At 47.4% G+C, this 27,813-nt stretch overlaps 1 protein-coding gene and 1 pseudogene across 3 annotated transcripts in view; both read left to right on the forward strand.

The window, feature by feature from the left end:
- Window positions 1-27,813, forward strand: part of RIN2 (Ras and Rab interactor 2) — a 229,459-nt gene that overhangs the window by 123,127 nt on the left and 78,519 nt on the right. For 2 of the 3 annotated variants that reach the window (XM_060120207.1, XM_060120208.1), the window contains one exon: window positions 2,266-2,358. In XM_060120207.1, the coding sequence (XP_059976190.1) occupies window positions 2,302-2,358 (57 nt within the window). In that variant the 5' untranslated portion in view covers window positions 2,266-2,301. Of the gene's footprint in view, window positions 1-1,313; window positions 1,421-2,265; window positions 2,359-27,813 lie in introns of all 3 variants that reach the window. The other variant, XM_060120206.1, reaches the window with a different exon arrangement.
- LOC132476039 (short coiled-coil protein-like) lies at window positions 5,129-26,861 on the forward strand (annotated as a pseudogene).

The following is a 27,813-nucleotide window of genomic DNA, read 5'->3' on the forward strand; positions in this document are numbered from 1 at the left end:
TTGGGAAGGACTATTGCTACAACAGGAAAGACCTGAAACCCAAACTTCTTTGGGGCCCTTAAGAACTTTATTTTTAAGAACTAGAACAATGTGTGATGTTCTGCCCACTTGGATTTCATTCTGCGGGAAGGGCCTGCCATGGCCCTTGGCCGCCTGTCTTTGTCACCTGCTCTCATCTCTATCCTGGAGCAGCCTTCTGAAGAAGCGGGGATGCAACCTGCATCCTCTGGAAGAAATGTGATGGATCTGCCGGTCTCACACAGAATCCAAATTGGATGTTTCCTTGAGGACCACTTGAGGTGGAAGTGTTCGTGTGCAGTTTTCAGGCAGCTAATTAACGTAGTAAACGTGCGGAATCCAGACTGCTCCGTTGTTATAGGCAAAATTCCCTCCCTGTCCTGACTCATCGGAAAATTTCTGAACAAAACAAAGGGACTTAGGTCTGGATGAGGAATGAACGGCTTGGCTCTCCCCAGGCTGTTCCTTCACTGCTATGCCATGTCAAATTCCTTGCCGAGAAAGCGTCTGGAAGAAAAAGAATTACAGGCATTAGTCTTGGTTTCAAGAAGTGTGCTTTTTTATTTGTGTGCTTCTGGGTTGAAACAGTTAATCATTTGTTCCCCAGGGTTACAGTGTGGTTGTGGTTCTGCCCCTTGCTCTGAAGACAGCACTGTATTTTCCTGCTGGAGTCGCTCCAATCCGTGGACTTCGCTGATAAATGATGAACTTCAAAGGGCTTGGGGCTGGGGCTGCATTCAGCAGCTAAGCCCAAGCATGTGAATCTCAGAGTCAGCAGAATCACAATAGAAAGCTCACCAGTCCTCTCAGGAGGCTTTTGGAAGGTTGACCTTCATCCCAATGGGGTTCCCAGTGAGAAGAATCACAGGGAAGATACCTCTGAACCTTTAAAGGGACCGAACCACGGAGAAATGACTAACATAGGTGACGGCCCCAGAGGAGGGGTGGGCGTGTGCTGCGTTCTTATTTTCCGAGATGGAATTCCACGGGTCATCATAGCCCACCACGGATGTGAAGGGAGGGGCTGATCTCGGGGCAGAAATGTGCCTGTCTCCAGAGATCCTTGCTTCCTAACGTATGCAGTTCTCTGCAAAGTCATTCTACTTTTCCACTTGTTGAAATGCCCTTGAATGCTGCTGCCTTTGTGTTCCCCAGCTAACAATGAAAGAGCCTCAGCAAACTGGCAGCGGCTCCTGTGGTTTTGGTGCCTTCCCGCTCTCCTCCTGCAGCTGAACCCCTTTTACGATCCCCAGACGTGTTTTCATTTAATGTTTCCTTTATCGTCCTTCCACCAGGCTGGTTGTGGTTAGGACCAGCCACATCTTGTGCAAGTTATGTGAGCGGGAGGATGGTTTCATAATTGCTGCTGGTCCAGGAGGACGGTTCGGGGATGCTCCCCCAGGTATCCTCTCCATGCATGCTGGCCGGGGCGGGGCCAGCTGCGTGGGGCCGGGGGGGGGGGGGGGCGGTGTTTTATTTACAAGGGGACATGGAAGGCGTTGCAGCCAGGAGGGAAGATGATTGCATTTTGACGCTCCAGCGAGGGAAATTCCAAGCTCAAATAGCCACAGTTGTGATTCAGAATCATATCATACCCTTAAATTCCTCTCCACATTCCAAAGTCCACTCCCCTCTTCCCCAGTTATCCTGGAGCTGTTTCTTACACAAACTGATCTCTGAAAACAGAGACACAGTATTTCATCCCAGTCTTTGATTTCTTTGGAGAAAATAGAGGGATTTATTCTCAGTGCCCTTGTGTTGACCTTGCCGGAGGGAGAGGGCCAGCCAAGCTCATAATGACCTCATCCCATTCCTGCAGGATTTCCTGGGACATGCAGGCCCTCACTCTTCCGCTGGCCTTCTGTGATCAGCCACATTAAGTCCATGAGCTTTGGAGCAGATTACAGTGACATCTAACATTGTCCCTTTAGGACTTGAGCGTGAGGTCAAGCAAACACACAGAGCAATCATTATGCTTTCCGCAGCCCCAGGGGGCTTCGGCGTCAGCTGGAGGAGCAGGCGGGGGGGGGGGGGGGGGGCAGCGAGGTGGGGCTGAGTCTAGGAACTGTGCTGTCTGTAGCAGGAAATCAGCCTGAAAGGAGATGGAAGGGCTTTGGTGGGAAATAAAATGGCACTCTGTTGTTGATGGAAAAAGATCTTGGCAGGACTGTTGTTGTGAGTGTTCTGTGGCTTAGAAAGGAATTTCCTACAGGCTGGACTAACCATTACAAATGTCTCTACCTTCAGGAGTCCCAGGCGTGCAGTAGAGCCTTGCCGCAGGAAATGTCAGCTTGGACCATGGGCGCCCGCAGTACGGAGAAGCGAGGAAGCTTCTTTAAGGTAAAAGGAGGCCTTGATTGGGGTTGCTAATGGGCATCTCACTCCCTGTGCTGGCTGCACAGAGAGCTGCAGGGCTGCAGAGAACGGTGAGGGAAGCCTGCTTTCTGAGCCAGCTCTGGCTAGGGACCCTGCCTGAGCCCAGCTGTGAGCTATTCCCAGATGTTACAGGAGATCGGGGCTTTTGTGAGTCACTGTGCTTCCAGACAGGCCCAGGACCCAGGCATGGGGAGATGCCACCTGAGCGAGACAGTTGAGGCATTCTTTCTTTGTCAACTGCCAACCTGGTCCTTTTTCATCTGGACGGTTTTTGATGGAAGCTGGACTTGGCATTCTAGTGAGTCGGTTGTAGGCTCCTGTGCTTTTACACTTGGCTTGATTCTGTGAATCACTTAAGTGCTCATTAAAAAAAGAGAACTACACACAGATCCCTGGGCCTTACCTAAACTGACTGAATGTTTTTGCTGGTGTATTTTATCAACACCCCAGAGGCCTGAGAGAACCAAGGCAGCCTGATTAAAACTGGACCACTTTTCTACATGCCTTTTGATGTCAATGGGAGACCTTGCTAGCTTAATGAGATGAGCTGCTCAATGGGTATTTTATATACTCTCTCTGTGTGTGTGTGTGTGTGTGTGTGTGTGTGTGTGTGTGTGTGTGTTAAATTAAGACCTGACAATCGTTTCTAATGTACACATGGGAATTGATTTTCTTCTTATGGTGTTTGCTTTGCACCCTCTCACTCACCCTCAAAATAATGCAAACTCATGGTAGAAAATTCGGAAAATACCGAATCATGTAAAAGAGGAGGGAAGTGGAGGTGAAATGTGCATTTGAAATCTGTCATAGGCTAGTCATAGCATTTATATGCTTCCTGTTTCCAAGAGGCCAAACCTGATTTATTCTGTCCGTTGTGGGCTCAAAAAAATCCATCCGAAGAGGCTGTTGGTAAAGCAAAGCCAAGTTCATTCAAGCAACTGCTGTCAAGGAGGGCATCGCCAGGGCACAGGCCTATTGGTGTCTAAGGTCAGGAGGCATTTTTGTAGGGTTTAGAGGTCCAGGCCCAAACCCTTTAAGCTGTGCTGCTCAAGGCAGAGAATCGACTGGGTTTCAGCAAAGTTTGTGACGTAATATAGTTCAGGACGGGTGGATACAGCAAGACGAGGGCCTTAAAGGGAATCTTGGCGAGTAAACCATTGATCAGCAAGCTGTTTTCCCAGGTGAGCAAACTGTGCCAGGACAAATTGTTTCGTAGGAATTTCCTGCCGTGAACAGCAGAGTTCTTTATTGGTTTACAATAACTTCCTGGAAGAAATACCTAAGTTGCATTGACACAGATGGTCTCGATCCTCAGTCCTAAGAGTTAAGCGTTGTGGATGCAGCCGTCTTAGTTCACAGCCCGTTTACTTGATTTGAATCAAACCTGTGAAAATCCACCACTGGAGGCGCACGAGGGGCCCCTCAAGCCTCCCGTGGACCAGGCTCCTGACTCCTCTTTGGTTCCTGGATTCTGTCTTACGCTGAGATATTCATTTCATCCTGGTGGACAGGGTGGACCCAAACCCCCCTTCTCCCAAGGCACTGCCTACATCAGCCTAAATATTGGATCGTCCGTAATCACCACCTTAGGCTCAGGAAGTGCAGTGGGGCTGAATCTCACCTAGTAGTTAGATTTTAAAGTCCCAGCAAAAGGAGAAAATGGGATAGAGTCCAAATTGCCTTGGAAAATTCCTGAGGAATTTGTTGGACCCAATACTACCTACTGTTAAGTCCAATGTAGCCAGTTTTTCCTGCAGTCCTGGGAAAAATCTTTTTTTTTTTTTCTTCAGTTGAATAACAGGTAAAGTAGTTAACTTGTATTTCTGGGCCATGTCCTATGAAAGAATCCATCAGACAAGAGGTGAGAGGCTGCCTGAACCCACTGAGGGCAAGTCTGCTTCTTCTCTCCTGAGTCAAATGCCCTTGAGGAAAATGTGTGAAAGTGGCTGGAACTATATAACTTGGTATTGTCTTTTTTTTTTTTTTTTTTTTTTGTCTGCAGAGCTTAAATTGTTTCATTTATTCATTAGATGCTACAAGTGGATGATATAGTTACCTTATACTTCTTTCACTCTTCTTCTTTATAGACATTGTTACTCTGTACTATGGCTATTTTGTAATTAGTTGTTATGGAATAATAATATCATTCATTATTATAATATTAGATAAATAATATTGTTAGTTATTATTAATTATTCCACAATTTAGGCATGCAGTTATCCATAAGGATGAAGGCAACTGCCCCTTGGACATTTAATACTGACTCCTTGGAGGTTCGTTGTGAACATGGTTGCCAGGGTAGCACTCAGGGTTGCCAGGGTAGCACTCAGTTGCTGACATGGGCTGTCCCTCCGCACAGCCCTGGACCCACTGGCTCTTCGTTTACTCGTCATGCTTTTTTTTGACTCACATTGATTGAGCACCTGTGATCAGCCAGGCTCTGTCCTAGGCACCAGGCAGAGAAAAGCCAGAAGCCATCCCACTCTATGGGGCTTTCAGTCTGGTACCAAAGAAGGATATTGATCAAATATAATATTAAACCCATAATAACGAATTATAAGAGAAAGCAATGCTTCATGAAAGAAGTAAAAGGGACTCTGAGGACAGATGACCTGAGTGGGGCCCCAGCGCAGTCTTTCCTAGGAAGCGGCCTCTGCTGTAGAGCCGGGATTGAATCTAGGGACTCAATGAACCTCTTGTGTCCCTGCAGGGCTGCCCTCCACACATACCAGCGATGCCCTACGTCCAGGTAGGACCACTTCATAAGGTGTGGGAATTCGTGGTTACATTCTTGGTTCACAGCTGAATTCCACACGTTCATTATCCCTTTCTTGGTTATTAGGGCTTACGTGATTTTGTGCAAAGCGTGGGTCATTGAAAGACAATCAGCAGACCTCTTTTTCAGCGTCACCTTCCCCTATCCAGTGTGTGCTTTTAAGCCAGAGTTGCTAGCCACGAGCAGCGAGCCTTGATTTGTGGTTTTGCACCCGTCCTGCCTCCTGGAAATGACCCAGATGAGTTGCAGGACACAAGGGTCCTGGGTAAGGTGGATGGTCTGAGCATTCTGGTGTAATTGAGAAAGCCCCCGGGGTTATGGTGCTCGTGGAGTCTCTTCCTGGAAGCCTGGCCACAGAAATCCTGTGCTGGACAAACACATGGTCCACAGCCCTTCCCAGCATCATTGCTAATGTTCCTCAACCACCCGTGAGAAAAGTATCTTCCTGCTCTGCAAGGTCTCTGTGAAAACATGTGGGGGCAGACAGGTGATGCCCTAGACAAAGCAGCACAGTTATCTGCACCTAATCATAGACGTGGACACGGAGAGCTGTCAGATTGCAAGGCTGTGTTGTGTGAAAGAGACAGTAAGAAAGGCATCATCTGGGCTGGAAGAGTTCTAGGTGGTCCTGGCTGAGGGCCGAGAAGCTCAGCATCATCTTGGAACCCTCCTTTTCCTGGATTCCCTAGCTTCCACCAGCCACCCCTCCCCAACCCCACCCAGGCGCCCAGTGCTGGCAGATCCCCCTCAAGTCTTCAGGATCCACCCCTCCTTCCCTTCCCTACATCCAACTCCCTACTTAGGGTCTCGTGCTTCCCTTTGCGGGCACTGCAGATGACGCCCAGAATCCATCTGCACCACCTCTGAATGTGGTTGGTTGGTCGGTCGGTTGGTTGTTTCTTGTCAATCATTCCATCCATCTGAGTTGCCTGCTTGCAGACCCCGGCTCCGTGCTGCACCCCGGACCAGGTCTGCACTCTTCACCTTGACATTCGAGGACTTTCATACGGTGCTTCCACCTTCTCCCGGCTCTTTCTCCACCGGTCTTGCCCCTGTGCCCTCCCGGGTCTGCCTCTGTAGCCCCAACCTGCTGTGTCCCTCCTCCTCCCCACCTTCCACCCGTCCCCATCAGGCTCCCAGCTGCCCTTCTAAGCTGGTGTCAACCCCCTTTATCCAGTGACAACGGAGCTCATGTGGGCTGAGCGGGTGTCTGCCTGGTGGTAGAAATGTCACGTAGGCCTAGCCGTGGCCCCGGCATGGTGCCAGGAAGTCATCCTCCATTCACAGCTCGAGCACTGCCATGAGGGATTCGTTCTGTCTTTCGTTGCCATGTCCATGACCCCGAGGGGGATCCTCTTGGAGCAGGGAATGGTGCGGGAAGAAGACTGGTGTGATTGCCCCCCTGAGCAGTTCTACGTATACCTATACCATTCTTTTTTAGATTGTATTCCCATATAGGTCATTACAGAGTATTGAGTAGAGTTCTCTGTGCTATACAGTAGGTCCTTATTAGTTATCTATTCTATATATAGTAGTGTATATATGTCAATCCCAATCTCCCAATTTATCCCTTCTCCCCCCATTTCCCCCCAGTAACCACAAGTTTGTTTTCTACATCTGTGACTCAACTTCTGTTTTGTAAATAGGTTTGTTTGTACCATTTCTTTAGATTGCACATATAAGCAATATCAAATGATATTTGCTTTCTCTGTCTGACTTACTTCACTCAGTATGACAATCTCTAGGTCCATCCACCTTGCTGCAAATGGCATTATTTTGTTCTTTTTTATGGCTGAGTAATAGTCCATTGTACATATATACCACATCTTCTTTATCCGTTCCTCTGTCGATAGACATTTAGGTTGCTTCCATGTCCTGGCTATTGTAAATAGTGCTGCAATGAACATTGGGGTGCATGTGTCTTTTTGAATTATGGTTTTCTGTGGGTATACGCCCAGTAATGGGATTGCTGGGTCATATAGTAGTTCTATTTTTATTTTTTTAAGGAATCTCCATACTGTTCTCCATAGTGGCTGAACCAGTTTACATTCCCACCAGTAGTGTTGGAGGGTTCCCTTTTCTCCACACCCTTTCTAGCATTTATTGTTTATAGATTTTTTTGATGATCACCATTCTAACCAGTGTGAGGTGATACCTCATTGTAGTTTTGATTTGCATTTCACTAATAATTAATGATGCTGAGCATCTTTTCATGTGCCGCTTGGCCATCTGTAGGTCTTCTTTGGAGAAATGTCTATTTAGATCTTCTGCCCAGTTTTTGATTGGGTTGTTTGTTTTTTTGTTATAGAGCTTCATGAGATGTTTCTCTATTTTGGAGATTAATCCCCTGTTGGTCGCTTCGTTTGCAAACATTTTCTCCCATTCTGTGGTTTATCTTTTCATTTTGTTGATGGTTTCCTTTGCTGTGCAAAAACTTTTAATTAGGTCCCATTTTATTTTTGTTTTTATTTTCATTACTCTAGGAGGTAGATCAAAAAGATCTTGCTGCGATCTATGTCACAGAGTGTTTTGCTAATTCTTCATAATAATCTTGCAAAGCATACCTGACATCAGTATTCGGTGTGTCTTTTCTTTCTTCCTAGATGCTTACACCTGGAGAGGCCTTAGAGCAGTGCTCCCCCATAGAAATACAAAGTGAACTGCAGATGTCATTTTAAATGTTCTAGTAGCCACATTTAAGAAAACAAATGAGTGAAATTGATTGTTAATAATATATTTTATTTAACTTAGTATATCTAAAATATTGTCATGTCAACATGTAATCAATATAAAAATATTAATTGGATATTTTACTTTTTTTTTAGTACGACACCTTTGAAATCCAGTGTGTATTTTACACCGAGCGCATCTTGATTCAGGCTAGTGGCATTTCAAAGGTTCCACGGCCACATGTGGCAGGTGGCTTCTGTATTGGAGAGTGAAGGCTTATGTTTTGTGTAGTCTATACCTCCTCCTTTCACAGATAGTGAAACTGAGGCCCAGGGAGGTTGAAGTGCCAGGGGCTGGTGATTAGTCCCCAGCAGGGGTGGGAATTGCACCTGGCCTGACTTTCTCATGTGGCGCCCCCATCCCATGTAGCCTTCCTGAGGGTTCCACTCTGATCGCTTCACCCTTCTCCAGAGAGATCCCCCAGGAAACTCCATCTGAAGAGGTCATGGGGACAGTGGCCTCTTTCTGGAGCATTGGTTGGCTTTTTTTGGATACACATGCATATCTTTCACCATCTGCTCCAAATGCTTCCAGGACACAGATGGCACACCCTGCACCCCTACCCCCACCCAGGGCCTGACTTTCTAGGAATGCCCTGAACATTTTGGACAGCAATTCCTGTTCGTGTTTCCAGAAAGCAATGGATTTCATGGTTTTAGAGGGTAGTTTCCCAGCACATTTTGGCCATCCATTTCTGATACTAAATGTTGCGTGTTAGGCCACAACACATTCTCACTTGCTTCAAGGAACTTTGCCTTTTAAACATCGGGAGTGAAATAGATTCCCCCAGGTCCCCTCAACCACGTTATTTCTACAGGCTTACTTGTAACTCTGAGTTTTTATAATTAGGAGGATACCAAGGAGGAAGATGTAGGTTTGAAGGACTCTTGTTTCAATGTATGCTTTTTAAAAAATTAAACCATGCAATATAAAATGAACACCTCATACAATATAAAAGGAACATCTGTCAAAGCTTTATTCAAACCATGCATGAATCCAGGAGGCCAGGGTAAAGCTGGTTCAAAGAACACTTGGACCCATGATGTATTTGTAGTTGACTTAAAAAGTCATTCTGTAATAAGTTTGCTAAGTTCAAGTCAAAACTAGTGGTGGTACTACAGGGCAATAAAACTGTGTCCTTTGGGGTAATCTTTTTTTTTTCTGAACAGAAATCTCCAGGCTGACTTGTAACTTCACAGTGCTTGAGCCCTTCATTAACAGCACAGAGCAAAGTCAAACACAGGTGCACCCCTTAGATAATTAAATAATCTTTAGGTGACCTAGTTAAACAGTGCCAGAGCACGACAATGAAAGGACGTACTCAGAGCAAAAGAGTCTTCCACCTGGAAATTTCAACATTTTCTAATAAACAATGCTTGGGTGAAAAGGGAAATACATACTAGAGTTATAGAATTTGTATTAAAGAGATAATCAAAACACTACCTGTCATAATCAATGGCACAGATTTAAGACAGCAATCAGAGGAAAATTCATAGCACTAAACACTTTGTCAGAAAAGACATGCCCCACCCAAATTTTGCCTTATGTCTAAACTGTAAACAGCACTGTTAACAATTAACACTGAAATGACTTATTCCCTGCTGCTCCTCCAACCCTCTCCTTCCCTCGTCCCCAGATTTCTCCAACCAGGGATTGTGTCTTAAAAGAGTGAATTTTATCAATGAGGTTGTAGAACTGAGGGATAGCTTGTTCTAAGTTGATTGATTTAAATACCATTAGAAGGCAAACTTCCTGTTCACAATGAATCATGGATGTATTAATAGCATTGACTTCAGGCCTCTTTTCAATAATGTGGAGTCCTCATGTCACTGTTTTGGCTATTGCTCTGATACCTAAAGTCATCTGATGGAAACCTTTTATGTGTGGCTGTCACCATCAGGATCGCCAGACTAAGGTGAAAGGATGGAGGCCCATTTTCCAGGATAATATTCTTTCAAATGTCTGTAGGTGGTAAACAGAAAACTACCTTCACAGCAAAATCTAAAGCTATATTATCTATTGCTGTGTAACTCGTTGCCCCAAACCTTAGTGACTTAAAGCAACAAGCATTTATAAGAGTCACTGCGGGTCAGAAACTGGGTGTAATTTAACCGAGTGCCTCCAACTCAGGGTCCCTACGAGATTGCAGTCAAGTTGTGGGCCAGGCTGCAGTGTCATCAGAAGGCTTTACTGGTGGGGAACCTACTTCAAAAGTCACTCGGTGGGTCTCAGTCCTTCACCACGTGGGCCTGTCCACAGGGCTGGCCTCAGGAAGTGGTGGCTGGCTTCCTCCAGGGTGAGTGATCCAGGAGAGACCAAGAGAGATGAAAGCCACAGTCTGTTAAGAACCTAATCTTGAAGGTGATACCCCATCACTTCTGCCACATTCCATTCACTAGAAGCCAGTCAAGTCATCCAGCCCTCACTTAAGGGGATGTCATTCGAGCATGTGAATGACCAGGACTTGGGGCACCGGGGGCCTTCATAGAGACCAAAACATAGGAAAACAATTTAGTCACAGATTCAGAAACCTACAGGGCCAGACAGAATGATGGGCAGTGTGTGAGTGGGCCTGGAGTTGGCAGGTACTTTGGGTGGGGTCCCCTCCAGGAGGGGGAGGCTACTAACACAGTCCCAAGCAGATGCCGTCACAAAAGAGTGAATGTGGGTCCTCTGATTCCTCTGATATTCCAAGAGAGGCCAGAAATCCAGATTTTTATGTAAGAGGATCCCAACTTGAAAAGTACTGGAGGATGGGACTTTCCTGGTGGTCCAGTGGTTAAGACGCCGAGCTTCCACTGCAGGGGGCATGGGTTCGATCCCTGGTTGGGGAAGTAAGATCCCGCATGCCACGAGGTGGCAAAAAAAAAAAAAAAAAAAAAGAGAGAGAGAGAGAGAGAGAAATTAAATTAGAAAGTATTAAAATAATAATAATAAACGTACTGGAGGATGAAAGAAAATGCATCAGAGGGCTGGCTCTGGCCTCTGGGCTCTCAGTGTGAATTCTTAATTAGTCCTCTTAATTACCTGTGTTAGTAGGAGGGGAGATGAGACCATCGGTGTGGAAAGCTCAGCCTCCTAACACCACCGGCCCCCCAGGAGCTCCGGGGCTGTGCAAGGGAGCCAGACGCCCAGCTTCTGTTTCTCGAGGGCGTCTCGTGCTCGGCAGTGACGGAGCCTGTGAGTGCCAGCCAAGACCTGGGAGGCAGACTCATCCACGGATGCGCTGAGGGAAAGCAAGGAAACGGGCAGCAAGTTCCTTCAGGGCTTAAGACGGTGCCTGGGGTTGGCCCACGGTCGCCACAGTGCGCAGGGACCTTAAGTTGTAGAGATTCCTCCTCCCACTTTTAGGAACAGCTTTGGCTAATGGGGTACTGAGAGCCCACTGTCCCAGGTAGAAAGGTGTCAAGGGAGAAACTAATGTGGGATAGCATCTTCTCTCTCCTTTGCCTTACCTTCTAAAAAGTATAATGGCCTGTCCAAAAACACCTCTCCCACCTTCCTGTAACGCCAACTGGAGATTCCTTTGAGTCAGCATGTCCTGGCAGAGTGTCCAATGATGTCATCAATCATTCACAACTTAGTATAAACTAGGGCTTTCTGAACCACTGAGATCAGCCCAGAGACAAAATTTGAATTCACGTGCATTGAGGAGGAGGGGATGGAAAAGCTAAACTGGGATCTCTGAGAGAAGGACAGGACTCAGGGACCCACTGTAGGTGGGCCGAGCAGGACAGGCACCAGTCACCCAGAGTGGGGAGGGTGTCAGGAAGTAGTCAGTGAAGATACAGACAAGCACGCCTCCTGGATGGTCTCCAAACACCATTAGCCTGAACCTGGAGGCCGGGTGGTTCCAAGGTGCCCTTTATTAGGACACATCTCCCTACACCACTCAAAGAAAACTGGTTCTCTCCTCACAACACTTCTCACACACCTAAGGTGTGGGCTTTGTCCACACCAACCACTTCTCCAACTCTCTGTGGACACTGGTGGGATGTCCTACAGTTTAATTCCGTTGTAACACTACCTGAAGTCAGCACAGACCCCCAGGTTAAGGGCTCAGTCCCTCAGGACTGCCCCCCACTTCAGGTGCCAGTCGCAAATAGTGGGTTCCCAGGTCACCCACATGCTTCTGTCCGGCTTGTCCTTAAGTTCAATACAGGCAGACCATGGAGATATTGCGGGTTTGGTTCCGGACCACTGCAATAAAGCAAATATCACAGTAAAGCAAGTCCCACCAATTTTTTGGTTTCACAGTGCATATAAAAGTTATGTTTGGGCCTCCCTGGTGGCGCAAGTGGTTGAGAGTCCGCCTGCCGATGCAGGGGATACGGGTTCGTGCCCCGGTCTGGGAGGATCCCATATGCCGTGGAGCGGCTGGGCCCGTGAGCCATGGCCACTGAGCCTGCGCGTCCGGAGCCTGCGCGTCCGGAGCCTGTGCTCCGCAACGGGGGAGGCCACAACAGTGAGAGGCCCGCATACCGCAAAAAAAAAAAAAAAAAAAAAAAAAAAAAAGTTATGTTTATGCTATCCCATAGTCTATTAAGTATGCAATAGCATTATGACTAAGAAAAAAACAATGTACGTGCCTTAATTTAAAAGTACTTTATTGCTAAATTTTGCTAACCATCATCTGAGCCTTCAGTGATCTGTAATCCTTTTGCAATAGTAACATCAAAGATTGATCATAGATCACTGTAACCAATATAATAATGATGAAAAGGTTTGAAGAATCACGAGAATTACCAAAATGTGACACAGAGACACAAAGTGAGCAAATGCTGTTAGAAAAATGGCACCCATAGCCTCGCTTGATGCAGGGTTGCCACAAACTTTCAATTTGTAAAAAAATGCAGGGCTTCCCTGGTTGCGCAGTGGTTGAGAGTCCACCTGCCGATGCAGGGGACGCGGGTTCGTGCCCCAGTCCGGGAGGATCCCACATGCTGCGGAGCATCTGGGCCCATGAGCCATGGCCGCTGAGCCTGCGCGTCCGGAGCCTGTGCTCCACAACGGGAGAGGCCACAACAGTAAGAGGCCCACGTACGGCAAAAAAAAAAAAAAAAAAAAAGCAATATCTGGGAAGCACAGTGAAGCAAAGTGCAATAAAACGAGGATAATTGCTACAGTGGCCACAGAACTCAGGGAAACACTTTATTTACTGTTACCAGTGTATCATAGAGGACATTATAAGGGATACAGATGAACAGGCAGGGCAAGATCTAGAAGGGTCCCGAGCAAAGGAGCATCTCTCCCTGTGGAGTTTGAGTGTGTTACCCTCTCTGCTTCACCAACCGGAAGCTCTCCAGACCCCTCCATTTAGAATTGTTATGGAGGTCGTTGTGTTGGCCTGTTGAGTAAATCATTGGCTGTTGGTGACTAGGTCAACCCCCAACCCCTCTCCCTTCCTGGTGGCGGGGTGGAGGTGGGGTTGAAAGTGCCAACCCGCTAATCACGTGGTTGGTTCCCCTGGCAACCAGCCTGCATCCTGAAGCCTTCTGGGGGCTTCCAGCCACCAGTCATCACTGACTTAAACTCAGGCATGATGGAAACTGGTTTGCAATGAGTAACGAAAGGCGCTCCCTTCGCTTCTACCACTCAGGAGATTCTGAGAGTTTTAGGAGCCCGGACAAAGACCGAAAAAATATATATTCCTTATGATGTCACAACAGCACAGGTAGGACAGGCGTGGTCAATAGCCTGTCTCCGCAGGGAGACAAACCTGGTCTTGTCTCAGTTCCGGTACCTACTTCCCATGTGACTTTGAGCGACTTAACTCTCTGGGCCTATTTCCTCATCTGGAAATTGAGGAGAAAGGCACCTGCCTCCCTCATAAGGCTGCTGTTACACGAATTCAATGATATCACCCCTAAGCGCCTGGTACACATTAGAGGTTTGGAGGTCGTAGGGCCCCCGAGCGCCAGGCTCTACACTTGGCTGGGCTGCGTCCCGCTGTGAACTTGCACTTGTTCTTTCGGGTGTGGGTTTCTTTGCAGGGACTGGACTCTCCTTCAGACAGGTGAAGTCCAGCGGGTCTGGGGAAGGCGTTGCCCTTACATTTCCGTTTGCTCAGCTCTTAAGTAAGGGTCTTCCACGGGAAGGACTTCCTTCCCCGACATTTCATGGATGAGAATCCCTGTGGGTTCTTGTTAACATAGAAACTCCCAGGCCCGTCTCATATCCATAAATCAGAACCTCCAAGGGAGGCAACGGAAGCCTCTGGCATTAACAAGGGCCCTGGTGATTCCTGTTTTTGGAGCCACCAGAAGACACCGATTCACCAGGTAAACCTGTCAAGGTGAGATGCCCGAGTCTGTGTCTCTGCATTTGCCTGCATTTTAGGAAGTAATTGACACGTGAAATGTGGTCCCCAGACAGACGGGCAGTGTCGGCATCACCCGGAGTTTGTTACCGAGGCAGCCTCGACTAGTGATTCTCAAAGTGTGGTGCCAGCTCCCCGCACCAGCTTACCTGGAGATGTCTTAGAAATGCAGGTTCTTGGATTGTGGAATGTGGGAATCATGATGGGGTTGGGGCCCGTGGTCTGCATTTTAACAGGCTCGCCAGGCGGAGTCAGGTTGGAGAATCACCTCTTTATGTCTTAGATTTGAATGACTAAACAGACTGATACAAAAAAACATAGAAATGGCTGAATTCTGGGCTTGTCTCCATGTCCCCGTCTGGAAAATGCAGTGACATCACCTTCCCACTGGAGTTGTGAGTTCAGACATGGTACTTTGATGATTGTGCCCACTCACTCTCTACATGCCTTGGAATAATTGCCACCGTCTGATAAGATGTTCTGTTTTTTTCTGTCTGTGCCCTCACCCCATGCCCATGTTTCATTTGCTCTCTCAAGAGCGGCTGCACACAGACACTGAGGCACCTGCCCCAGCCCTTGTAAACCGGAAGCCAAATCGCCCACCAAGCCTCCGACACCTGCCCACCGGTGCTCTGATATTCTCTAAGCTGAGGTTCAGAGATGTGGGCTCCTCCCCTCTCCCGGTAAGGCTTGGGGGAGGTTAATTTTTTAACTCTGTTGTTGGTCTACACGGCCGTTTGCCAAAAGAACCGAAGAACAAACAGAAGCAGGACAAACATGTCCTTTGCTGAATGCCTGGCATTTTGGCAAAAACTACCATCTTGGTGCCACTTCACATGCCCAGCCCACCTTCCTCCTTATTCAGCTACTTTAAAAAATTTATGTTTAGTTTCACACTCTCCCAGGCCTGTTCCAAGCACTTTCAACCCACTGAGTTATTTAATCCTCACACTATCGTTATGCCCATTTTACAGGTGGGGAAACTGAGACCGGGAGAGGTTACAAAACTTGCCCAGGGTCACACCACTTGTCAATTCTATGGTGGTTCCCTGGTGACTGTACTTCAACTTGGAAGGAATTTTGTAGAGATGGGACCTGGCACCCTTGGGGCCTTAAATTGTCGACCTTGTGCCTCGTCCAGTGCTGAAATGAGATACTCCCCCCACACCTCTTTCCAGATTGCAGTCCCTGTATTGGACGCTGGTTAACTAAGATGTGAGCCTGACTCCACTTTCCCTACTTGTCACCCCCAGCCTGTCCTCTGCTGGCCACTCACAGATAGCCCTTTCGGACGACCGCCTCTCAGTGTTTCCTGCCTCAAAAAGTGGGGATTGTTCTTTCTAAAGACACCCAGGAACACAACCTGCATCAGAGTCAGGGTTTACTAGCTGCTGCAACTGCTGAGAACATACTAGAAGAACCCTCAGGCAGAGGACTCTCAGCAAGAGGGCATCCAGAGGCGCATAGTATAGGATTTGGGCTAATTCTAAGGAATTAGGTTGCAGATTGGCAGATAAAAATACCGGACAGGGCTTCCCTGGTGGCGCAGTGGTTGAGAGTCCGCCTGCCGATGCAGGGGACACGGGTTCGTGCCCCGGTCCGGGAGGATCCCACATGCGCAGAGCGGCTGGGCCCGTGCGCCATGGCCGCTAAGCCTGCGCATCTGGAGCCTGTGCTCTGCAACGGGAGAGGCCACAGCAGTGAGAGGCCCGTGTACCAAAAAAAACAAACAACAAAACAAAAAAACAGACACCAGCTGAATTTGAATTTCAGATATAGCATAAGTACATCCTATGCAATATTGGGGACATACTTGTAAAAAAATTATTCACTGTTTATCTAAAATTCAGATTTAACTGGGCACCCTTTTATCTGGCAACCCTGAAGGAGGATTGGTGTGCCATCAGGAAGTGAGGGCAATCCCGTGACTAGGCAGCACAGTGAGTTTTATCCAGAAGGCAGGAGGAATGGAGGGAGACAAGGCGCCAATGCTACAGAGGCAGCCGACGCTGTGTGTCAGAAGAGGGGGCCGTTTAGTCACTTCTGTGGGTTGAGTGTCTGTGTTCTGTCTTGTTTCAGACCTGGCCCCCGGCAGCCTTGTCGAATTGGTGTGGTGACATTCTGTGTGTGTTACTTAAGTTCAGGTGGAAACATGCCAGTTCTAGTTGAACTTCCCAGTTCGGGGCTTGTTTCAGTCTCCCGAGAAGCTGATGGCTGAAGATGCAGATCCTCCTGAGGGTTCTGGTCCAGGACAGCCAGTCCAGTCTGGGCCGCCGGTTCTCTGGACATACTTTTGGTTGTTACAGCTTGGGTGGGTGTGCAGCTGGCAGGCTTCCTATCACACACAGGCAGCCCCCAGAACAAAGAATCATCTGACTCTAAATGTCCATTGTGCTGAAGTTGAAAACTCCTGGTCTGCAATGTCAGTTAGGAAATAACCCATTCCTGGGGTTTCTCTATCTCTGGGGCAGGTCTTCCAGAAGTAAAGAAAGCAAGAAAAGTGTGAGTGTCGTTAGCACCCACTGTCCTGAAGTAGTACCACCTGGGTCTAGGTCAGCCCCTGGCCATTCATAGTAGGTGTTCAATAAATATGCTGAATGAATGAAACAGCGTGTAATGCATGTGTGTGTGTATTACCCATATATCATTCATTTCTTCAACCTGTATTGATTCAGCACCTAGGGTGGCAGGGCCAGCCCTGGGCACTGAGTATGCGGTGATGGGGAAGCAGATAACGATCAGAGAAACTTGAGCTTGAAGGACAGACAGGTAGGAAGGCCTGAGTGGGGAGGGATCGTTGAGGAGGTGGTGTTTAAGCTGAACCCTGCAGGAGACAAAGAGGCAGGGAGAAAATTATTCCCAGACAAGGGGGAAGCACACAAGCCGGGGAGCAGGGCCTGAGCCTCTGAAAGAAGAGCAGGGTGGCCAGTGTCTGGGTGGCGGGAGACGGGGGTGGGCATGAGGTAAGGGCCCGGTGCGGGGGGAGTAGCCAGGGCCTTCGTGCTGACTGGGTGAGGACCTGGGGATCATTCTTAGTACAGTGAAGCCATGAGCATTTGGGGGAGAGGGAGTGACATGATCCAACACGTGTGCAGCCCTTGGAAAGCTTGGCAACAGCACCCTGTCCTTAATCCATCAACCAAGAAAACCAGAGTGCAATTCACATCTTCCCTGGCGCCCACCCCTCAGAGGGTGCAGAGTGGGCCTCCCACCCAGCACAGCTCAGCTTGCTGGTCAACCCACCCGTGTCCCCGTGCCTGGCCGCTCCCTCCAGAAACATCCCTTCTCCCCTCTCCCAAGACGCCTCCCGAGTCTCCCCATCACCTCCGGTTCACTCTCCCTCACCCTCCACCTTCTCATCTTTATTGTGCACGTCATCTTGGCCCGTCTGGAGCCGTGGACTTCGTGTTTTCCTTCTCTGAACCTTCTCAGAATCGGCCCCGCAAACGCTGGACCAGAGCCAGCTGCCACTTGAAGGCAAGGCATTTAGGAATGTTGTGAGGTCTCGGTGTGTATTTATTGCTCAGGCCCGCCCCAGAGTTTTTGAAATAACTCCTGTACCTGAAATATGCAGAGTAGACTGGAGGGCAGACACCCAGGCAACTGGAGAGTCACTTAGGGCAGAGTCAGCAAACTGCCACCCTCAGGCCAGACCCGGCCAGCACCTGTCTTCATGGTGGGGACACAGACACACCTGGTCATTGAGGTGCTGGGCACGGCTGCTTCCATCCCATGGTGGTGGAGCCAAGTTGCTCCAGAGACCGAACGGCCTCTGGAGCCTAATATATTGACCCTCTGGCCCTCTGTAGGAAGAGTTAGCTGAGCCCTGACTTGGGGAGATAATTGCATTTTGCATCTGAACTCTCAAAGGCAGTCTTGAGTGTGGGTAGCAGCATCTCCAGTTTACAGATGAACACATGGCAAGGCCACTAAGGGCCTGGTCTCCAAGGGCGTGGCCCATGCGCTTTCCCAAACCACATTCCCTGCCTCCTATAAGTCATCAGAAGTAGCCAGAGTGAATATACCAGAGCTCTCGACCTCTGGTGCCTGCAGGGGCCAGGTGCCTAACCTAAACCAGTCGAGCCCTCCCAGGTGCATGTTGGTAATTGAGCACTGACCTTTGGCCTCAGTATTGGCGAACAGTAGGGAGTGGTGGGGACTGAGGCAAACCGGAAGCAGATATCCCGTATAAAGAGGTCAGCATCACCACGGCCCAGAGTTTTTCAGTTTCAAGAAGCTAGAAACCTAGATTTTTATGGAAACCTCCTGATTTTTTTGTATGAAACATCATATGTTTAAATGCTGCAACCATTTTAGTTATAAAAGACAGGACAAGCCCACGTGGGGCGAGTCAGACAAAACATAGCCGAGTGTGTCCAGAGGCCTCCAAGGACCTCTGATATATGACATCCACGTTGGAGGGACTGTCAGAGCAGTCCTCGGGAAGGGCGGGTCCCTAACGAGACGCCAGGCACCTGGGAGTTGCACTGGGGTCTAACCAGGGGAGCTTCCGTACCAGCCTTTAGCCCTGGCTTCTGGGAAAACCTTCAGCTGGGCATGAGAGCAGCTTCAGACTTCACTTATCTGCAGAGGGAAGGAAATGCCTGGGAACCAAGAAGGAGACAGACGCAGGAAGACTGAGCTCGGGATGTCCTGGGGAGCCCCAGGGTCTGAGATGAAGCTGGTAAGTTTATCCTGGGGACAGCCAACAGGAGCTTCCCAGGGGTGCACACGTCAGCCTTCTCAAACGTAGCAAAGCCCAGGATTACCTTCAGTGCCTCAAAGATGTGCATCCTTACCTGGGTAAAGACTCGTGGGAAGGTCATGGCTCTGCAGGTCTAAGAACCCTGTCTGCCAAGCCCTGTTGCTCCGTTACCACCTGCTTGATGTGGGACAAACTCTCCAACCCTCAGTTTCCTCATCTGTGAAATAGGGTTACGAAAAGCCCCAGACCTATCACACTGGGATGATGTGAGGATTAAATAAATGGCATGATGGTTGGTACCCATTAAGTGGTAGCTGCCATTGGCTGAAGCTGGCTGACAAAGCATATTTCTTTACCTGTCCTGTGACATGTGATGTGGATGTCGTGAGACTTCCCCAGTTAGGACAACTTCTGTCTGTCCTTCACCCGTCACATCCATAGAGCTACCGCCCCAAGGCCTGACAAGACTCCTCTAAGAAGCATCATGTTATGTTCTGTACATAAGAACTTCAGAAAGACTTTGGACGTCAGAGAGAGGGGGAGACTAACCCACTGGTAACTGGAATCATGGTGTGGAAGGAATCGCTCATCGCGGGGCATACAAGTGAATGAGAGATGGGGATAATTCGAGGAACGCAAAGACATCATCATTTATAACTAAGGCTTCAAGTTCAAAAGTTCAGAGTTTTTCAGAATCAAACTGGAGAGAGAGAAATGGCTGCCAGGCCAAGGAAGGTAAAGCTTCATTTCCGTTCGGAGAGATTTGTGGTCATCTGATGAGCATCTCCTATTTGAAAGAGCTGGATTTCAGGCTTGAGTGGCGGAAAAAAATCCCCACAGGGAACTCTATGCCTGCTCTCAAGTTTTTGCTAGTAATCTACTAAAGGACATGAAACACCTGTCCCCAGTGCGGCCCATTTCATAATCTCCCCCCTGAGCCCGCCTCCCTGTCTCCTTCACCCCTGCCACTCACCCTACGGTGCTTTCCTGCCCTACCCCAAGACCACACTAAATGCCTTTAGAGTTTCCCAAAGCCTGAAAAATTCTGACCCACCACCACCATTTGTATATAATTTAAAATATTTTTTTATTTTTCCCACGTGACACGCAAGTTAACTATATGATGAAATTAAAATGCTTCCTTCCTGGAAACCTTTGACAGCCAAGTGCTGGGCTCAGCAGCCTCCACCCACCACCAGCTGGGGCTCTTATGGCCACAGATGTGTGGGCACCTTCCCTATGCTGGTTCCCATTCATTCCCCCACCAAGTGATCATCACCCCTTTTACAGATGAGAAGACTGAGGCTCAGGGAGGTTACGGTCTCCCCCACGGGTCCCCCAGGCGGCAGGAGCCCAAGCTGGCCTTCCAACCAGGGCTGTGTGGTTCTGGGGCTCATCAGGAGGCTCGGTGGGTCTGCCTGGGGACCCCTGAACCTTGGCTCGCCGGGGGGCTAAGCAGGAGCCCCAGTGAAGAGGCTCAGCTCAGTGTGGTCAGGGTGCCCAGGGGTTGTGGCACAACCAGGCCTTGGAGCCCAGTGGCCTGTGCAGGAAGAGGTGTGTCGGCCACACTTCCTCTGACTAGGGGTCCAAGCGTACTTAGACGCAGATTTTGAGGATGAGGAACAGAGCTGCCTGAACTTTCCAAAGCAGAGATTTCCCAGCAAGAAGAGTGTGCAAAGTGAGCTTTGGAGATGAGCTGGGAGAAATTAGGGAAGTGATTCCTGGCAGCCTGTTTTGTTTTTTTCATCTTTATTGGCGTATGATTGCTTTACAATGGTGTGTTAGTTTCTGCTTTATAACAAAGTGAATCAGCTCTATGTATGCATATATCCCCATATCCCCTCCCTCTTGAGCCTCCTTCCCACCCTCCCTATCCCACCCCTCTAGGTCGTCACAGAGCACCGAGCTGATCTCCCTGTGCTGTGCAGCAGCTTCCCACTAGCCATCCCTCTTACACTTGGTTGTGTATATGTCAATGCTACTCCCTCACTTCGTCCCAGCTTCCCCTTACCCCCTGTGTCCTCAAGTCCGTTCTCTACATCTGGCGGCCTGGTTTTCATTCTTAAGTACGTTGTTTTCATTCCCCCGCCTCCCGCCCCGGGGGTGGGGGGTGAGGGTTTTGAGTGATACCATTTCAGATTTACAGCAGAGTTGTGACAATGGCACAAAGGATCCTTTGTATTGTGTACTATCATGTACGTTATATAATATCACATATACATGCTATACAATTTCAAATTTCCATAAAAAGTTGCAAGAAGAGTTCAAGGGCCTTCTCTATGCTCACAGAAGTCATCTGGCCATAGACAAGTTTCTTGTCTGAACCCAAAGGCTCAGATCCAAAACCAGGCAAGAGCTTTCGGGCATTGCTTATAGGCACCAAAGGAAGGCATGTGGGGTTGGACCCAGCTCTCTAGCTCTGGCCCCGACCTCAGGCCTGCAGGTCGATGCTCCTGTTGTAAGGCCAGCTCTTCCCTCCTGGAGGGTCTCAGCCCAGCCGCCTGGTTCCAGGAGGCTTGTCCAGCATTGGGAAGATTCCCAGTATCCTGGGCTGGAATGGTCACTCCTAACCCTCTTGGTGTGTGAACATCAGGCTGTTCTCCATCCTGAGTGTTTGGTGTCATCAGAAGACGCCAAGGTGTAGAGACACATGACTGCAGGGGCTGCATTTTATCCCGGCATCAAGAGGCCCTGGGTCCGTAGGTGTGGAATCGGTGGACAGGCTCTCCAGAGGTCAGACCTCTTCACATCTCGGACACTCTGGGGCTTCGCTTCGACCACTGTTACCTTCTTAGGGGACCCCAGGGTTTAGAAGCTGGAGCTGGACTATTGTAGCTTATTTCCTCCAAAGACGGTCCCTGTGGCATAGATCTGTAAAAAAGACAAAACAGAAAACTCTGAAACCCTGTTTTCTGACTTTTATGGATTCTGGTTTTTAACTGTGGTAAAACATACATAAAATTTACCGTTTTAACCATATTTAAGTGTGCATTTCTGTTGCATTAAGTACATTCACATTATTGTGCCCCCGTCCCAACCATCCATCTTCAGAACCTTTACATCTTCCCAAACTGAAACTCCACACCCATTAAACACTCACTTCCCCTTCCTTCACACCCCCCCAGCCCCTGGCGACCACCATTCTACTGTCTGTCTCTATGAACTTGATTATACTCTAGGAACCTCATATCCGTGGAATCGTACAATGTTTGTCCTTTTATGACTGGCTTATTTCACTCAGCATCATGTCCTCCAGGTTCACCCATGATGGAGCGTGTATCAGAATTTCCTTCCTTTTTAAGGCAGAACAGTATTTGATTATGTGTATAAACCGCATCTTGTGTATCCATTCATCCGTTGATGACCATGTGGGCTGCTTCCCCCTTTCACCTATCGTGAGTAATGCCACTATGAATGTGGGATGGATTCTGCTTCTAAAAGTTTTTAGTTCTCTTGCCCTGAGTACGAACATTAAAACGTCTCTGATAGAGGAACATCACCCACAAGGTACCTGAGCATGTGTGTTGTGGGGACTGAAGTTAAGCCTGAGTCTCTTGCAAAATGCAGCTCCTGGTGTCTGCCAGCTGGGGCAGGGGCCATGCAGTCTGCTCGGTGAGCAGAGGGGCAACAGCACTGTGACTTAGGGCCAGTTAAAGTTGTCCAAGTCACTACCGGCTGCGGCCACTCACCAGGCATGTGTTTCCTGTTACTTTTCTCTGTCTTACCTTGCCGGCCACATTGTAAGCCTTTTTAGGGACAGGGACAATGTCTTATACGTCTTTCAGTGTCCATTTAGCCCAGTTCCCCAAAGGTGGCCGATCTTCAATAAATGTGTACTGACAGTGGCTCTCATTCCAAATCTGCTATCTACCCGCGCTGTGCATGGACATCTTTGGTGCCCAGATATGCCAGATATGTACTTTCCCACCATCAGAAGGACTTTTCAACAGCTGTTCTCTTGTTTGCAGCTGAGCAGCTGAATTAAATTAGTGAATGGAAGACTTAAAACAATTCGAGTTGATTAACCTATATATATATATACATATATATTGGTTTTGTCCTCAGGGCTCTTGGACCCCTAGAACCTTGCTCCACGTCAGCTGATGAGTTTGTTGAAATGCAGAATCTCAGGCCCTACCCCAAATCTAGGAACCAAGACCTGCGTTTTTGACAGGAACCCCAAGTGATGCACGTGTGCATCCCAGTTTGGGAAATACTAGTCTGGGGAATATTATTCTGCTAGTTTCATTCTGAATGATAAAGAGGGTTGCAACCCTCTTTATCAAACTTGTCCCGTTTGTGTAGAGGAGAGACGAGGCCAAGCTAGCGCTGGAACGCTGTGCCCCATTCTGGTCACTTAACCTAAGCAGAGTTGCAAGAATAGTCCCGTGTATACCTGTTACCTGGGAACATAAGGGAGGGACCAAGGCACCCAGCTGCCTCAGATGGAGGAGGTAACCTGAGAGGCCTTGCTCTGAATTTATAGCGAAAAGAACCACACTGGTTGGGGTCCCCCAGAGGCAGGTTCAGAGACAGGTTATGAACACCAGCAGTCTGTTTGGGAGGTGATCACCAGAAGCTCAGGTCGGGGCGTAAGGAGGTGAGACAGAGAAGGGAGAACAGCCACTGGGGCTCAGTCCCGCTGGGGGCCTTGGGGAGACTGTATATTGAGCATCAGAGCTGTCCCTCCTGGGTAAGGGGAAGCTGGGGTATCTGTGCATGGAGCCCCTCCTGCTCTGACCTCATCCGCCCACAGAACATCCACAGCCTTGGGCAGAGGCGTCCACGTGCTTGCTGTGGAGCCTGAGGGAGCAGCGACCCCGGGAGGTACAGGCGGGGTGCTACCTGTACCTTTTGCCTGTATCCCATCTGAAGTTCTGGGGTGCCTTGGCCGACATCTACATCAGAGCTCCAGGTCCTGATGAGGAACAAAGCCTTTGCATTTTAGTCAGTTTCAAAGCCCCAGTGATTCATCGCCTCGGAGCTACTAATCATCTTCACAAGACTGAAAATGACCAGACTTTACATTGTTTTACAATCCAAAGTCCCTTTTCATAATCCCTCTGCCTTCTTCCATCCCTAAATTAAATATATGTGCTGAGAGGATGTTGTCATACTCGATTTACAGAAAAAACATTTTTAATGATCGATTCCAAATTTTTTATCTTCATGTTGCAAGTTGGAGATTCATGTCTCCTGTTACTTTCCCTTTGAATCCTTACTCCATTTCTCTTTTTTTAAAAAAAATTAAAATTGAAATTCCAAATATGGCAGTTACTATTCCTAGGGGCCATGTCAGCATCTCCTGAAGTCAGCATTTCCTTAAGAGTTTCTGTAGAACACTCCTCCTCGGAAAGTGTCCTCAACAGAGTCTTAAAGATGAGAAGGGCTTATAAGCGGAATCTAAAAAACTAAGAAGACACATGAACTTATTTGTAAAACAGAAACAGACTCACAGACTTAGAGAATGAACTTATGGTTACCAGTGGGGGAAGAGTTGGGGGAGGGATAGATTGGGAGTTTGAGATTGACATATACACACCACTATATATAAAATAGATAACTAATAAGGACCTACTGTATAACACAGGGAACTCTACTCAATACTCTGTAATGGCCTATATGGGAAAAATATCTAAAAAAAGAGGGGATATATGTATATGTATAACTCACTCACTTTGCTGTACACCTGAAACTAACAAAACATTGTTAATCAACTATACTCCAATATAAAATAAAAATTAAAAGAAAAAAAAGATCAAGAGGGCTGTGGAATCCTACACGCTCTGTTCTCTTCCTGGAGACCCTCACTTACACCGGCTTCTTAAAAGGTTCTGAAGAGTCCACGTGAACTTGTTTAATTGAATGTTTAACCCAGTTTCATTGGCTATTTCCAATGCTACTGGAGCAGTAACTCTTTCTTTGAAATCATGCCTGTTCACATCCCATACTGCTAGTGTTGGGTGAAAACCATTTGAAGAAATGCCACTTGAAACACTCTCAGTGCATTTGAAATTAGTAGCACTGGGGTGGGCTGAGCAGAGGCAGTGGGCACAGGAAAATTACAGCTCAGAGTTTGCACTGGTTTTTATAGCTAGGAAAAAAAAAGAGAGAGAGAAAACTTCCTTACGTGTAACTGATATTTTGGAATGAGGAGTGACTCTGATTCCATGCTGAAGTTAACCCCTGGCCTGTAATTGAGGAGACTTGTCAAAAAAAAAGGTGGGCTGTGTGGGTGAGGTACAGCTCTGAGTGTCAACTTGGCCTCGAGGGGGGAGGAACATAATTCATTAGCTCAGCCCATGACAACTGGCAGAGCATCCCATTTCCTTAGTTTTAGCAAGGCCTGCACCAACCAAGTGGTATATTGCTGGCACTTCCATTTGGCAACTTTTAGCACCTACTGGCAGACTATCATATTGCCAAACCCAGGAGCTCTGAAGACTTGTCTAACTGCTAGGCTGTTAACTCCAGGCTCTGTATGAATTCTACCCGTCGAACTATTCTTTTACTTCTGTTTTCCCCAAAGAAGATAGCTATTTTTCCTATGGAAAAAAAATAGCTATAGCAGAAAAAATTCTTAATGTAAAGAAGAACGAGAATACCACCTATATTGTACCCTCTTTAATTGCTCCACCTGGAAATGAGCCCTGTGAGAATCTTGATGCTGATGAGTACAGAATTTTGCTTTCTCTGTTTGTAATTCTATTGTATTACATTAATCTATAGATAAATATATTACACAAATGGGCTCAGAGAATACATACAACTTTTTTCCCACTGAATAACAGGTCTCTGTATTTATATACTGACATATCAGTAAACATATATATGTGTGTGTATGTATATGACAGAATCACTATTTTAAGGGCTGTATAATATTCCAGTATCTTGCTGTACCACACTTTTAAGGAGGCCACTGTTATTAGACACTTAGTCCTTTTTCCATTGTTCATGATTATAAATGATGCTCCCAAGAACCTCCTTTAACATATACCTGATTGCTTCTTTGGATCAATTCCTAGAATTGGAAATGCTGAATTCGATAGTTTGCATACTGAGTTGCAGATATATACATTCAGATTGACTTCCAGAAAGGGTGAGTCATTAGTTCTCCTCCAGGGCTTATAGAAAGCCCTGTGCAGGCAGCTGCTCGGTCGGAAGCTGGAGGTGGTAAAAGGGAAGTGAATGTGACTTAGATATTTATGCCACCGCATTCCGGAAAGGCTAAGGCGGGCAGCTGGCCATCACCAAGAGTTTGAGCCAGAAGAGGCGTTAGAAATCCATTGATGTACTGAATGCTTGAAGAAACTGAAGTCCAGAGAGGTTAAGCGACCCACACCCCTCACCCTGTACACACACAGGGCCAAGGACCCCCAGTCATCAAGTCTCTTAGAACGGATAGACGTGAAAAACATAATTCTCATACAAATATGTAGTGAGCGTGTGTCAGAGATTGAGTTAACTCATTAAGGAGAAAATCAACAAATTATTAAAGCCAATCACAGATGGCAGAGACTAGCAAATAAAGAGTGGGCCAGTTGGTCCAAGTGTCCAGACCTGAGGTATCCTCCGGATCCCTCCCCCTGCCGGTGCCTCAAACGGCTGACGGTTCACCAAGAATTTTGTATCCAAGGCCCAGAAGTTTGTTACTGAAGGTGATGAATGCTGACATGGATGCAGTTGATGCTGAAAATCAGGTGGAACTGGAGGAAAAAACATGACTTATTAATCAAGTGTTGGAACTCCAACACACACTTGAAGATCTCTCTGCAAGAGTAGATGCAGTTAAGGAAGAAAATCTGAAGCTAAAATCAGAAAACCAAGTTCTTGGACAATAGATAGAAAACCTCATGTCAGCTTCTAGTGTTTTTCAAACAACTGACACAAAAAGCAAAAGAAAATAAGGGATTGATATCCCTTATGTCTATGGAATTGCTGCCGATCTTTTTTTCTTTAAAACTTGGATAGATTCCAAAAGTTATAGTACTTTTGATTGTGGCTTCACTGAGTATTTACAAAGATAATGTCAGACCTAAGCAAAATTAAGAGCATAACAGGAGACTTCCATGAGTTCGTGTATTATGTTAGTCTACGAAAATGTGCAAACGTATTGTAGAGACTTTATAATTAGAAATACAGGGCTTCCCTGGTGGCGCAGTGGTTGACAGTCCGCCTGCCAATTCAGGGGACACGGGTTCGCACCCTGGTCTAGGAAGATCCCACATGCCGCAGAGCGGCTGGGCCCATGAGCCATGGCCACTGAGCCTGCACGTCTGGAGCCTGTGCTCCGCAACGGGAGAGGCCACAACAGTGAGAGGCCCGCGTACCGCAAAAAAAAAAAAAAAAAAAAAGAAATGCATATATTTATGAAACTTGAAAATGAATGTTATATCAAATTTGCTTTGATTTATAGGTTTAGCATTGTCTTTTATTATAGGCATAGTTAGAGATACAAGAAGATAACCACCGTGTTGTGAAAAAGTGACCAAAATCACGTACTGAATGCACAGCTTTATATACCCTGTCCACCATCGTGTGCCTCTTCTCCATTTGCTTTCTTCCCATTTTCCTTCCCCTAAGGAAAAAATTGGTTTCACATTTGTAAAAAGTAATTTTAGTTAATCATCTAAGAGAGTAGCCCAAATTCTGTTGAAACTTAAGCAAAGTAAGATACTTTCTCAGTTTAGGGCTTATTTGTTATATTTAGTAATAAGATAGGATAGTTGGTTTCTGTTTAATCAATTGAAAACGGGGGCTATAAAGATGAAGATTTTTCTTTGAAACTGAATTATCGTATTGGGAAGATTTGTCGTTAAAAACTTCCTTTGCACAAAATAGTCCACTTGATATCTGAAAAGATGAGCTCTGGTTGTGTGTGTGTTTGAA

The sequence above is a fragment of the Mesoplodon densirostris genome, chromosome 16 (assembly GCF_025265405.1).
Source record: "Mesoplodon densirostris isolate mMesDen1 chromosome 16, mMesDen1 primary haplotype, whole genome shotgun sequence".
In the NCBI taxonomy this organism is placed as follows: domain Eukaryota; kingdom Metazoa; phylum Chordata; class Mammalia; order Artiodactyla; family Ziphiidae; genus Mesoplodon; species Mesoplodon densirostris.